This window comes from Rhinopithecus roxellana, chromosome 2 (genome assembly GCF_007565055.1).
Source record: "Rhinopithecus roxellana isolate Shanxi Qingling chromosome 2, ASM756505v1, whole genome shotgun sequence".
Classification (NCBI taxonomy): Eukaryota; Metazoa; Chordata; class Mammalia; order Primates; family Cercopithecidae; genus Rhinopithecus; species Rhinopithecus roxellana.
The window spans coordinates 166667881-166682319 of record NC_044550.1 but is presented as its reverse complement, the minus strand read 5'-3'; the positions used below and the strand labels follow the sequence as shown (position 1 = coordinate 166682319).

Sequence of the window (14439 nt, the reverse complement as noted above, 5' to 3'; positions counted from 1 at the left end):
CATCCCTATTTTATTTTTACTTATTTAATTAATATTTATTTTGAGACGGAGTTTTGCTCTTGTTGCCCAGGGTAGAGTACAATGGCACCATCTTGGCTCACTGCAACTTCCACCTCCTAGGTTCAAGCGATTCTCCTGCCTCAGCCTTCCGAGTAGCGTAGCTGGGATCACAGGCATGTGCCACCACAAATGGCTAATTTCGTATTTTTAGTAGAGATGGGGTTTCTTCATGTTGGTCAGGCTGGTCTTGAACCCCCGACCTCAGATGATTCACCCACCTCGGCCTCCCAAAGTGCTGGGATTACAGGTGTGAGCCACCGTACCCAGCCCCCATCCCTATTGTATGGCTGAGGAAACAGAAACTGGGATGAGTAGGAGCATTTTCTGAAGTTCACAAAGCGAGTAGGTGGCAGAGCAGGATTCCTACCCAGGTCTTGTGCAACTCTGAATCTCATGTTCCTTCTACTTTGCATTCCTGTCTTTCTTATGAAGGACAAATAGCAAAGAGCAATACCATTGCTAACACTTGCTTTCTGTAATACTGGAGGCTGGAAGCCATCAGTCAATACTGCATATCTTCCATGTGGAACTGGGCATGTTCTTCTTATACCAATGAACCATGAATGACTGTGGTGGCCAAACAGGATCTTGATTTAAAATCTGGAGCTAAGCTTGTTTTACTTTGGCTTTCTCATCTTTAAAACAGAGATACTAATGCATTTTGAACATAGTTACTGTGAGAATTAACTGTAAGTGTCTGAAGCAAATAGAATCTTGCCTATTGCAGACATTTAATGCCTCAAAATTCCCTTCTTTGCGTCCAAGGATAAAATTGCTACTTACCTCACTTAAGTCCCTTAAGCTTATCTGACTGCAAGAAAAAGAAATATGGTGTTACATAAAACACAGTTCATAATGACCGAGATAAAATCATTCTAAGCCTTACAAACCTTTGATTACATTTTCAGTGCCAAATTAACAGCCCATCGTCCAGTGTGATATTTATCCCTCTTCCATAAAACTAAAGCCAGGTTATTTTTCTCATAATTTTCTAAGGAAAAGACAAAGTGAAGAGCCAAAATAAAAGGTGGTGATAGAAATGACATGAATAAACTTGCATCTCATTTTGGGAGAAATTAAAAAAAACAGCATTTCTCCTGACGTTTGATTTCCTACGTCAAGTTTCATTAGCACAGTCAGACCTATTATTAACTTGGTTTTAAAGCTTTTAGTTTTTTACTTTGAGGGAAGATAAAGAGTTTTCAATATGAAGCTGTCAGGTGCAGTGGGATCCCAGGAAGGCAAGTGTAAGAGAAAGAATGCTGATAAAGAACGGAGATTTCAGACAGGAGAAAAAAAAATATGAAATTGAGTGGTAGAGAAAAAAAATCCAACATGGAATTGAATAATGTGAATTTTGGAAAGGTCTCTAAATAAACTCCAAGCTTTTCATTCTACTGGAAAGTCAATTAACTTCTCTAAACCTCCTTTTTTTTTTCATCTTCAAAATGGCAACAAGAGTACTTACCAGTCAGTGTTAATGTGAGAATTGCTAGAAATAGAAAAGTAACAATGTTGGGGCCCGGTGCCTTGGCTCATGCCTGGAATCCCGGCACTTTGGGAGGCTGAGGTGGGTGGATCACTTGAGGTCAGAAGTTCGAGACCAGCCTGGCCAACATGGTGAAACCCCGTCTCTACTAAAAATACAAAAATTAACTGGGCGTGGTGGCACATGCCTGTAGTCCCAGCTGTTTGGGAGGCTGAGGCAGGAGAGTAGCTTGTGCCCAAGAGGTGGAGAGGTTGCTGTGAGCTGAGATCGTCCACTGCACTCCAGCCTGGGTGACAAAGCGAGACTGTGTCTCAAAAAATACATAAATAAACAAATAAATAAAAATAACACTGTTGGGCATTCAATGTGTGTTGTTGTCAGAATGTGGTCAAAGTTTGGTGAAGGAACTATGAAGGGAGTGGAGTGAGGGTATATGTTTCACCTCCCCAGATCTGTCAGTGAAAACACTGGATGTGAAGAATATGGGAATATTAAGCATGCAACACTGATCACAGTTAAAGGCTATTGATCTAGAGTTTTAGGAGTCAGGCTGTATCAATATCCCAGAAACAAAAGTGCTCAGATGCTAGATCCTAGTCTCAGACCTGCAAGCAATAGGCAAGGGTCCCAAGGTTCCACGGTTTTACCCTCTTACCTCTTACACCCTCCCTCCCCCTTTTAGCTGGAAACCTGAGAAAACAAAGAGATTTGAATAGAGGTAATGAAGTAGAACAAACACCCAGAGTATTAATTATTTTGGAGTTAAAATGTGGCTAATCTCAGTATTTAATGTTTAAGAAGCCAGCGTGTTAAGGATACTGAAAGTTTGGCTGTATGGCTTCAATTTAAAATGTAGATTTGAAGTTCCAAGTGTCAAGATGTGTTTGTCTCCATTTTAAAGAGTTTGAACTGTTTAAGAGAAATTAAAATTTTCTGTATTTATACATTTACTTTCTTGGATTTATAGAAAGTGTTAAAGTTTTGCTGGCTAGCATTTAAACCTGCCCTGTCAATATTAGAAGTACTTAAAAATCAAAGAAATTGAATTTATAAAGGTATTTCAAATATTTAAGGAGATTTAAATGAGTTTGTTAAACAGTTTTACTAAGATTCTTTAACCTATTTAACTTGAGTTGGTTGAACATTTGCTGAAGACTAAGCAAAGTGATTGTCTTTCTGTTTGGATAAAATCACTTGATTTATAAATAGAGCAATACACTTTATAGATGGAAATCTGAGGCTTCAGGAAAGCTTGGGTTTGGAATTTGCAGCTTTAATAAATGGAATTTTAACTGAGAACCCAAGTGATTGTAAGAAGCCATTTCTGTGCAGACAAGAGTTTCTTACTCTTTGAGAGCTTTGAACACATGTGTGTCCAAGTTCTGTCTGCTGAAGATGGCTAAAAAAACCATGGTCATTAATTTTTTTCACATTTTTTCCTATGCATAAGAGGTCCTCATTATAAAGATAAAGATATTACCTTTTACTGTAAATATAGGCCTTCCTGGGAATCTCTTAGTTTTTGCCTTAGTTTTAAATGAATTGAATTTGATTCTTGCTCTGTCCTCTGTGGGCTCTGTCACCCTGGATAAGTTAAATTCTCTCTCTGAAGCTTAGTTTTCCCACCTGTGAAAGTGATAAATCCAGAGAGTAGTGAAGAGATTTGTTGAAGATTCTAATGAAAGCATGTGACGTGACGTGAAAGCTATTTGGAGTGAAATAACACTCTACATTTGCAGAACATTTTAATGTTCACATATGCTTTGAAATTACACTTTTTATCCTGAGATAATTATGGATTCCCATGCAGTTGTAAGAAATAATACAGAGTTCCTATGTGTCCTATATCCAGTTTCCCCTAATGGCAACAACTTGGAAAACGACAATAATAATGTTTATACTTTAAAATCAATAGTTTCCATTCCTAGATAGAAATTTGTATATCTCTATAACCATACTTTCTCTTTTAAAAGACCATGGTTTCTTGATATCTATAAAGATTTTTTTGTTTTGACTTCCCAAATCATCAGAGCATATATTTTTGCGATAGAGATTGCTTGAATTGATGTGATGCCAGCATTGCTGGTTGTAAAGGGAAAGCTGGTTGGCCGTGTTGCCTCACACCTGTAAACTCAGCACTTTGGGAGGACAAGGTGGGCGGACTGCCTGAGGCCAGGAATTCAAGACTAGCCTGGACAGGAGTGTTAGCGAGACCCCTGTCTCTACTTAAAACAAAAACAAAAACAAAAACAAAAAAAAAAAAAAAAAGAAAGCCATAGTTAGGCAAGTGGGTGTTTTGTTTCTTAAATGTTGGGTGCTTCATTTAAATTATATGTTGGCTGAACCCAACCTTGGGCCATTAAGTGTACTGGAGCTTAAAGGACATATGGAACAATGAACTCTCAATTTCTTAATTTTTATCAGTAAATTGGAGATAGTAATATTGCTTTTTTCACAGTGCTGTTGGGAGACTAAATGAATGAACATATGTAAAACTCCAAACTAGGCCTGGTGTGTAGTTAAAACTCAGAAAATGTTGATTACTCTTGCTGTTACTCAGGATGATTTTATTTGGTGTATGGACCATGGTATTAAAATTGCAATGGATTCGCAGAAGAAAAGTTATCCCCTTTTTAATTGTCTTTCAGATTATGTCAAGGAGAAAGGCTCAGTGCAGTGGTTAAGTAGATATGAAACACCTCTCTAATATTTGCTTACCTTCCCTTTTATCAGAGGGAAAACTCCCCAGAGCTCAAAGTTTTGGTTGGAAGCTATCTGTATTGAAGTTATTTATAATAATTATATGTATTTCTTTTAAGTAAATTTATTTAAGTTAAAAAAATGAACAGGGCAGAAAAAAATAAGTACATGGATATTGTAAAAATCATAATAATGGTGCGTAAGTGGTTGAGAATGTCCAACCAACATTCTCCAAACTTCGAAGTTCTCTTCTGGTTTTGAGTTGTCAATGAATGACTGGGGTGACGTTTTCCTTTACTGAAGTGCTTCAATTCAGTAATTGTTTTGTGAAACCAAGACTTAGCTTTAGAAAAGAGAATAGCAGAGCTGGCAGAGACAAATGGGGCCTGAAACACAAAAGCTGGAACCACAAAGACCATCCAGGGTGAGCACAGCCTGCTGCAAAGGGCTACAGCTGTCTAACTGCCTGCCATTGATACAGTTGATTGCCAGATGTAAATCATGGCCTCTGCCTTAGGGAAGGCAATTCATTTCACTCACAGTGCCTTACCAACAGCTGGCAGAGACGGAGCAGGCACTTAGCTGCATGGTTCGGCTGCAGAAGCTTTCATTGCCAATGTTCCTTCTGTTTTCAGAGCAATATCCTTATGTGGTTGATTACATGGGACTTGGGCATCACTAATGCTGCTATTACCACCCATGTGGGCCCTGCTAAAAATGAATTTGAAAGCACATCTCTCTTTCGGAAGCAAAGCCATCTCATGTATCATGGTAACCCCAGTGTCTGCTATGGGGCTGTGGAAGTTTTTGTCCCATCAATAGTCAAATGTCAACCCTGTGACTTTGAGTGACCTAACTTTTCTGAAGCATGGTGACCTTAGGTGCCCCATGAATATGCAAGTACTATTTACTGAGAGCGTGTGCCATCCACTGGGCTTGGCACTTTACTCTTCCGAGGCTTAGGAAACCATACTTTACAGGGCTGCTGGAAAAATTCAATAAGAGAAAATATAATTACTCTCTTGAGGTGTTTTGGTGAAGAGATCCAGCACAATTCTCATCACATCTAAAAACGATTAAATAAATGTAAACTGTAACTACAGGAACCCCAGAGACATCAAATGCCAATTTCTAAAGATGTCAACACCACCAAGACAGTGACCCAATAGACTGGTGTCGTTCGGGCCCACAGAGGGACACATTTGCCAATTGAGTGAGCATTATGTTAGACTCTGGAAACCTGGGCATAGATAAGGCTTAAATACCTTCAAAGCTTTTGTGGTGGGTGTATTCCTCCAACCTGGTTCCCTCTGGGTTCTTAGCCCTGTCTGCATATTAGCTCCACCTGGAGGAGCCTTAAAAATTCTGATGCCCAGGTCCCACTTCAGAGCAATTAAAATAGATACTAGGGATAGTGCTTTAAAATAAGCTTTCTAATTATTTTAGTGTAAAGCCAGGATGAGATCCACTGTACTATAAAATACAGCCTCTGATTGGGCGTGGTGGTTCATACCTGTAATCCCAGCACTTTGGGAGGCCGAGGCAGGGGATCATGAGGTCAGGAGTTCAAGACCAGCCTGACCAACATGGTGAAACCCTGTCTCTACTAAAAACACAAAAATTAGCCAGGTGTGGTGGCGCGTGCCTATAATCCCAGCTACTCAGGAAGTTGAGGCAGGAGAATCACTTGAACCTAGGGGGCGGAGGTTGCAGTGAGCTGAGATCATGCCACTGCCCTCCAGCCTGGGCAACAGAGTGAGACTCCACCTCAAAAAAGAAAAAAATACAGTCTCTATTTCTAGAAAAATAAATGGTTATGGATGCTGGATACCCAATTCTGCTGAGAACACATGGGAGAAGCAGGGTTTCTTTACCTTCCCTCCTTCCCTTCCCTTCCCTTTCCTTCCCTTCCCTTCCCTTCCTTCCTTTTCTTGCTTGCTTTTTCTTTTCTTTTCTTCTTCTTTTCCTGTGCTGTGACAGATATTATCCCAGGCACTTTACAGGAATGGCATGCGTTCTCATCATCATTTTATCACATGAAGATGGTTATTTTCTTCTTATAAATAAGAAAAGCAAAACTCAGAGTTGTTAAAGAGCTTTTCTGAAATCATACAGCCAAAAATGGCTCAACTGGGATCCAAACTCATTGCTACCGGGTCCCAAGATACTGTTCTTTTCAGCATGAGGAAACAGAAAGAAGATAAAATTCTTTTTTCTCCACACTGAACAACCTTATCATCTTCAATATTTTATTTTAGTTTATTTATTTATTTTTTTGAGACAGAGTCTCCCTCTGTTGCCCTCTGTCGCAGGAGTGCAGTGGTGCAGTCTTGGCTCACTGCAACCCTTGCCTTCTAGGTTAAAGCGATTCTCATGCCTCAGTCTCCAGAGTAGCTGGAATTACAGACATGCTCCACCCCACCCAGCTAGTTTCTGTATTTTTGTAGAGATGGGGTTTCGCCATGTTGGTTAGGCTGGTCTTGAACTCCTTGCCGCATGTGATCCGCCTGCCTCGGTCTCCCGAAGTGTTAGGATTACAGGCGTGAGCCATTATGCCCAGTCTCGGTATTTTATTGATCCTATTTTCTGTCTGCTTACTTCTCTGAGGTTGGATCAGTCCTTTACATATTAGACTATTTGACCAGGAGTTTTAGGAATGCTGCGTTTCACATTTCCAATTGTCACGACACAGCTTCATGGGTTGGATGGTCTGTTATTACTGTTGCCTCCCATTTTCTCACTCTTTGAAAATGGAAATCAAAACAGAGCAAATCTGCTTACTCCTAGTCTGGATAGGTTCCTTTGAAAGCTGCAGAAGGAAATTTATATTTATCCAACATCTACTATATTTCAGGCACTGTGCCAGGTTATATGGGTGCTGAAATGAGTCAGTTCCTCCTCCACCCCTTCCTGGGATAGAAGAAACAGACTTGTTAACTTGTTATATTATATAGGGTAACATAGGTACCAATGGGCCCAAGGTAATAAAAGTGCAATAAATGTTGGTTAAAAATAGGTACTGGGCAAGCATTGTTAAGCAATTTATAGGAATCACCTCATTTAATTCTCACCTTAGCCCATGAGGTAGGTGGTAGATATTAATATTATCTGTACTTTACTGCAGAGTAAAACCTTGGGCTTGGAAAAAGTTCAGTACTTTGCTAGAAGTGTTAGGGCAAAGTTTTTCAACCTTTGCAATATTAACCTTTTAAGCTTATTCTCTGTTGTGGTGCAGTCCCTTGCACTGTAGGATGCTTAGCAGCCTCCCTGGCCTCTACTCTCTAGAAGCCAGTAGCATCGCTTATTCAAGATGTTGCAACCAAAAATGTCTCCAAACATTGCTAACTGTCCAATGGGGAGAGGGAGGATAAAGTCGCCCGTAATTTAGAATCACTTCCCCAGATCCATCATTCATGAGAAGTAGAATCTAAATTTCAACCCTGACATAGTTTGGATCTGTGTCCCCACCCAAATCTCATGTTGAAGTGTAATCCTCACTTTTGGAGGTGGGAGATGATTGGATCACGAGGGTGGATCCTTCATGAATGATTTAGCACCACCCCCTCAGTGCTGTTCTCATGATAGTGAGTTATCGCCAGATCTGGTTGTTTAAAGGAGTGTAGCAGCTCCCCGTTCATTCTCTTGCTCCTGTCATGTAAGACGAGCCTGTTTCCCCTTTGCCTTCTGCCATGATTGTAAGTTTCCTGAGGCCTCTCCAGAAGCTGAGCACATGCCAGAATCATGCTTCCTGTGCAGCCTATGGAATTGTAAGCCAATCACATTTCTTTTCATTATAAGTTACCCAGTCTGAGATATTTCTTTATAGCAATGTGAGAACTAATACAAACCCAAACCATTGAGAGCCTCTATTCCTTCCCACGCTGCCATGGCAGTTGAAAGGGGGACAGAAAAGAGAGGGCACTCCATGGGAGAGAAAACAAGGAAGGTGTTTCTTGGAAAACTTATGCTTGTGTGGGGCTGTAGTGGAGGACATGGTGAAGAGACATTCGCCACAGAAGGAGGAATGACATTTCAGGCTGTTTAATGGTCCCCATTAGAATCAGTGATGAATGGGTTTTCCCATAGAAGCTCAAAATGAGCCTGATACCCTGAGTTTCTGTATCCATGAGAAATGCTTTCTCACTAAATAATGCCTGTGCCCCACACTGCTGATGCAAGCTTGAAGAAGGATGAAAAATAAGAAAGCATCCTTCATTCTATGCAGAAACAAGAAGGAAATGCTAATCTCTTTTCTGACTTTCAAAATAAGGTAATTTTGGAAATTTAAACACTTTCGGGCAAATGAAATATGCTCATTTGAGTTTGTCGCATTCTGTGATTAGCACCAGCTGCCAAATGTCCCACGCGTTTGGGAACGAGGAGCCGTCACCAGTGCTTAATACCAGAGGGATGGTTTATTATATTTATTTTTCATAAAGGCAATAATGTTTTTGACAAAAGAGTTTTCAAGCATGGTTATATTTCTCCAGCCTGGGTAATGGGAAGCTGGGGGCCAATATTGGTCCCGGAATAATCTGAATCCCCTTTCAGTTCTTACATAAAATATGCTGATTCTGTTCTGGCATTTGACATTTTCTTTATAAACTAATTCAGGCCACAAGTGAGCAATTCTTTCAATAACTCATTTTCTTACAGAGAAGCGGTATTTCCTGCAAAGAATCAAACCACAGGTTTCTAGGACTATTTTCCTCTAGGTATAACTGGTTCCTCCCTGACATGGTTAGGCTTTGTGTCCCCACCCAAAGCTCATCTTTAATTGTAATCCCCAGGTGTTGAGGCAGAGACCTGGTGGGAGGTGACTGGATCATGGGGCGGTTTCCCTTATGCTGTTCTCATGTTACTGCATGCGTTCTCATGAGATGTGATGGTTTTATAAGGGGCTCTTCCCTGTTTGCTTTGGACATAGGCTCTCTCACCTGCTGCCACCTAAGGCACGCCTGCTTCCCCCTCCACCATGGTTGTAAGTTTCGTGAGGCTTCCCAGCCATGTGAAACTGTGGGTCAATTAAAACGTTTTTCTTTATAAATTACCCAGTCTTGGTTATGTCTCTGAATGGACCAAAACACTCCCCACCCATTAGGGAGCCTCCTCTGACAGGCACTTTGGTTGGTTTCCCTTGTCCACTCCCACCCCCACACCCACACTCTTGCTGGTCATTTCACCATTAATGATGACTCTCTCACCTGGGCATTCTCTGGACTTCCGGAAAGGTGTGTCTCTGAGCTAAAGGTGGCCTGCTGCTCTCCGGCTCAGGGGGCAAGGGCTGGTACTTCTTCGGAAGTGTGATGAGAGGCCTGTGTGGAGAGTTGCAGTAGGGTCCTGAGAAGGTTTGCTGCAGCAGTGATGCCTCAGGCCTGAATCCACACTGCTCTGCCCTCCGCGTCTCCAGCTTTGGGTTGAAAATGCTAGTTTTTGGATGCTACCTACAGAGCGGACTGGTCAGGTCTGGCACTGTTTTCTAAAGGGCGTGATATAATTTTCTACAGGGAGTCAACGTGCTCCTCCATAGTGCACCTGTTTTGGCTTTAGGAGGCCTGTGGAGAAAATGATAACAGCCTTCCATTCATCCCAGATCGGCAGATATGGGTTTTTAGAACTACCCAAAGAAATATTTTAAAAAGTGGCTGGGCACGGTGACTCACGCCTGTAATCCCAGCACTCTGGGGGGCTGAGGCGGGTGGATCACCTGAGGTCAAAAATTCAAGACCAGCCTGGCCAAGATGGTAAAACCCCGTTTCTACTAAAAATACAAACATTAGCCGGTCATGGTGGCATGCACCTGTAATCCCAGCTACTCACAAGACTGGGGCAGGAGAATCACTTGAGCCCTGGAGGCAGAGGTTGCAGTGAGCTGAGATCATGCTACTCTACTCCAGCCTGGGCTACAGAACCAGACTGTCTCCAAATATATATATATATGTTTATATATATATATATATGCCTCACTCACTCATATTTTATTCACCCATTCACTCATTTGTTCATAAAGTATATCAGGTACTTTGGTAGATTTTTGGTTCAAGCTGCTTCCCTCTAGCAGGGAAGATGGAGGGGTAAAGAAATGATTGGCAGAGTGTGTAATGCATGCTATGGCAGAGGTGCTCAGGTGTCCCAGATAGAGCAACAACTGTGGCCAGTCACTCAGAGCCTCTGCAGCTTGTTGCTCTTTTCTCCACAGATATGTATAAATGTAATAGTATTTATATATGTATCATATATGTGTGTGTATATATATATCACATGAATATATACTTAATATGTTGTAAGTTCCCTGAGGGCATATCCCATTTTCATATGAGTCTAGGCCTGCCAGTAGTATACCCAGCAATATCATCCAGCAGATTTCTGTACTGAAAGAAAGGAGAGGAACAGAAAGAAACAGGGGAGGAATACATTCATCAAGAAATAATGAATGAAGGTATATTGAATAGATAACCGTGAATGAATGAATAAATGATTAAATAGATGAATGAAGGCTTGTTTAATCTTGTTCATTGAATATCTCATATTAGTTTTTTTTCTATATCCATCTCTCACTCTGAAATCATATTAGATTTTCAATGTCAAATGTTTGTGTTTCTCTTTTTCAGATGCTGGCACAAATTATTTCAGTGTATAGCGAAATAAAATGCTATTTTAAAGTGTCTTACCGAGGAGGTGGTAAAGGAATCTGAAAAAGAAAAGAGAAACCTAAATTAAGTTTATGTTTTGTGAACAGGGGCAATGGTTAACAGTTTTTTGATTTACAAATAGAAATTACAAATTGTGACCAGACTTATAGGACATATTTTTCAAAAGATATCTGAACTTTTGCATTGTCTATATCTCTAGGCTTCTAAAGTAAATAATGAATAACAAATGTATTTTCATGATTTCTCCTACCTTGTTCTTTCTTATGGATGTGTCTCCTAAAACATAAGAAGGAATACCAGTGAATTAATGGAAAATGTCATCAAGCATTGATTTTATACACACTTACATGAAAATCATTTTGATTTGTAATAATATTGGTGATAATGTCAGTTAAGATTTGTTGAGATCATATGAGATACCCAGAATAATGCTAAACACTTTAGTTATGTGGTCTTATTAAATCCTCACCCTTGTTCTGTTAATGAAGAAACTGACACACAGGGAAGTTAAATATCTCACCTACACTCACCTAGCGAGTAAATCATAGAATGAAGATTTCATTGCACGTCATGTGACTCTTATGGTCCCCTTGAAACCACTGATTCCTGTTTAAACTTAATGTGTGTGTGTGTGTGTGTACATACACAATTCAATTTCCTGCCTACCACCATCATGGGGTATTTCCAAGCAGAGGAAAATAGCATCACAGATTTTTCAAAATTGAATAATTTCTGAAGACCCCCAGAATCCAACTTCTTTATGTTATGGATGAAAAAAACTAAGGACAAACTATGTGGGATAATTTTTCAAGGCCAACTAACCCTAGAAAAAGCCCAAGTAGAGCCTGGAACAGATTTGTCTGAACTTTAGGTTGTTTTATTTCCATAATTCGACTCAATGTAATTATTGAGCTTCTACTCTGAGCTAAACACAGTACCAGGCACTGGGGTAAAAAGACAAATACAATTCAATCCTTCCTGTCAAGGTGCTCCTAGCTGGGGTGTTCACAGGCCAAGCTTCTGGCTCTGGTGATGTGACCGTGAAGATGGCTGGCACTGACCCTGTTGCCACAGGATTTATACCTTAGTGGGTAGACCTGCCCTGAAGGCATCATGAACAATCTGATAAGGATTTCAAGTAGAGAAGGACAAAGTACTAAATGAATATGTGGGAGACTTAAGTTAGTCTGGGTTGTCAGAAGAAGGCTCCTTGGAAAAGCAATATTTGATTATCTCTAAAAATGGGCGTGGTGTAATGAATGCTATTTTATATGGCTGTAGGGGAATCAGTCAGAAAATGTCTATCTCTTGTTACAGGAGACTTAAACCTCCACTGAATACTGGCTGGGTGGCTTCGCACTCAGCCTACTTTGCTTTCCTCATCTGTGACACAAGGAGGTTGGACTAAATCAGTGATTTTTAACCATGTGCTGAAGAACCCCCTGCGCTCCCGGCTGGAAGTCCCTTGGTACCTGGACGCAGGGGGACTGGTTACTGGTTCGCACCCCATGTCATTAAGGGCTTAACTTCAGCCCACTTTCCACTGCACCTCCTCTTTAGATTCCTCTTGGTGAAAAGTCCACCTGGCACAACACAACACGACACAACACAACACAACACAACACAACACAATGCAACATGGCACAAACTGGTCTGTATGATTTTAATGGTTCTTCCATATCTAAAATAATTACTTCAAAGAATAAGAATAAAATTACCATTCTTCCTTTCTGTTTTCATTTTTGAAAAACACGTTTGAAATAGGTAGGATTCACTTCTTTATATGAATTCCATGCGCCGATTGCACACAGAAATAATTGATGTCCTTGGCATTGTGAAAACCCAAAATATGACCCAGGATGTCCTTCAACAACAGCAGCAATCTAGTTAACATTAGATCTTTGACTATTTCAAGGAAATCACAAAAAAGCTTAGGCCACATGATGCTTGCTTAAGGCACAAAATTAGAAAACATAAAATTAATTTCCTTTCATGTTATTGTTTATTGGCTTCACCTCCAGAGCTCCCTGGTGGACCATCTTGTTGCCTGGGTTGATGACTTTCCCTGCAAAACTAGATGCTGGCTTTCCAAGAGGTCTTTTTTCACTATATCTATTGGGGATCAATTCAATTCGCTGGAAAAAGAATTCAATAAAGAGACTGAGTTCCTGTAATTTAATAGGAAAATTCCATTTATGGTTTTCAAGATAACTATCCAGTTTGCTTCAGGGGTTGTGAGTGTAGAACAGGACATCTGTCTTCTTTCATTTCATTGATTTATTATTGAGCACGTAGTATGTGTCAGGCATGGACTCATTTTTAATATATGTATTGATGTAGGTGTTGGGAGTATAATACCAACAAATAAAGTTGCTATTCCCATGAAACCTACATTCCAGTGGCAGGAGCTAGGAAATACATAAACAAAAATATAAATAAACATTCACAGGTGATGACAAGCGCTATGCAGAAAATAAAGCAGATTGGAGGACAGCAGGGCACGGAGAGTACGAGCCGGGGCTACTGTGTTTTAGGCTGGTCTGAGGAGGCATCTGTGGTTGGGGGATGAAATCAGAGGCCTGAGGACAGCCAGGGAGCATGTCATGTGAATATCGTGGGAAGGGGATTCCTGACAGAGGAAAACAGCAAGGGCAAAGGTCCTCAGGTGGTGTCAGTTCATTTTCTGTTGCTTAAAACAGAATACTTGAAATTAAGTAAGCCCAAGAACAAAGGGGTGCATGTAATGAGAGCCTTCTTGCTGGTGGGGACTCTGAGGATTGCTAAGATGGTGCAGGACACTAAGTGGCGAGGAGGCTGACTGTGCTAATGTGCTAGCTCAGGTCCCTCTTCCTATTGTCATAAAGATTTTGTAACATAAAGATTCTGTGAATTCCTCCCTCCCTTTTAAGGTTGCTTTGTAGGATAATACCAGCAATAGTTACAAAAATCCACAGGGCTTTCAGCCGCATCAAATATGCCGACTGGCAAGTGCTGATACCATGAGCTTCACTTAATCATTGTTTAGCTAACCACAATCCTTCAAAGTAAGAGGTCAAGGTGAACTTAAGGAACTTTGCAAGTGAAAGAAACAGGATTGAACAAGCAAAGTAACTTGTTTACCGTTTTACAGCTTTGACGGTAATTCAGATAATTCCAGCAAGTTTCTTAAAATCTGGGGGCCTTATTTAATAAAGCAATAATAACTCAAGTATTTGTGATATTTAAAGGAGGGTGAGCTTTGGAGCTGAATTTGTTAAGATTGAATCTTGATTCTGTTCATACTATGGGCAGGATCATGGCAAGTGCTTAATAAATGTTTAGAAATAAACAAATGGATTGAGGAGTGAATGAATTTCCCCATCTGGAGAAGTAAGAAGTGCTTTATTCATACTTCATGGAAATTCATGTGTGCAGTAAATGAATTGATGAACTTCAAGGCATGGTTCTTAATGCACAGCTGCAGTTACTACTATAATTATAGTATGAAAAATTAGAGGGAAAATGGGAATTTACCCTCCTAATGAAGTACACAAATAT

General features: G+C 40.4%; 1 protein-coding gene across 2 annotated transcripts in view; it reads right to left on the bottom strand.

Annotated features, from left to right (window-relative positions):
• CLNK (cytokine dependent hematopoietic cell linker) overlaps positions 1–14439 on the bottom strand; it is a 239013-nt gene that overhangs the window by 41692 nt on the left and 182882 nt on the right. For both annotated transcript variants that reach the window (XM_030917832.1, XM_010357596.1), the window contains exons 9-12: positions 11153–11178; positions 10921–10940; positions 9454–9564; positions 844–871 (exon numbers count right to left, since the gene is read on the bottom strand). In XM_030917832.1, the coding sequence (XP_030773692.1) occupies positions 844–871; positions 9454–9564; positions 10921–10940; positions 11153–11178 (185 nt within the window). The remainder of the gene's footprint in view (positions 1–843; positions 872–9453; positions 9565–10920; positions 10941–11152; positions 11179–14439) is intronic.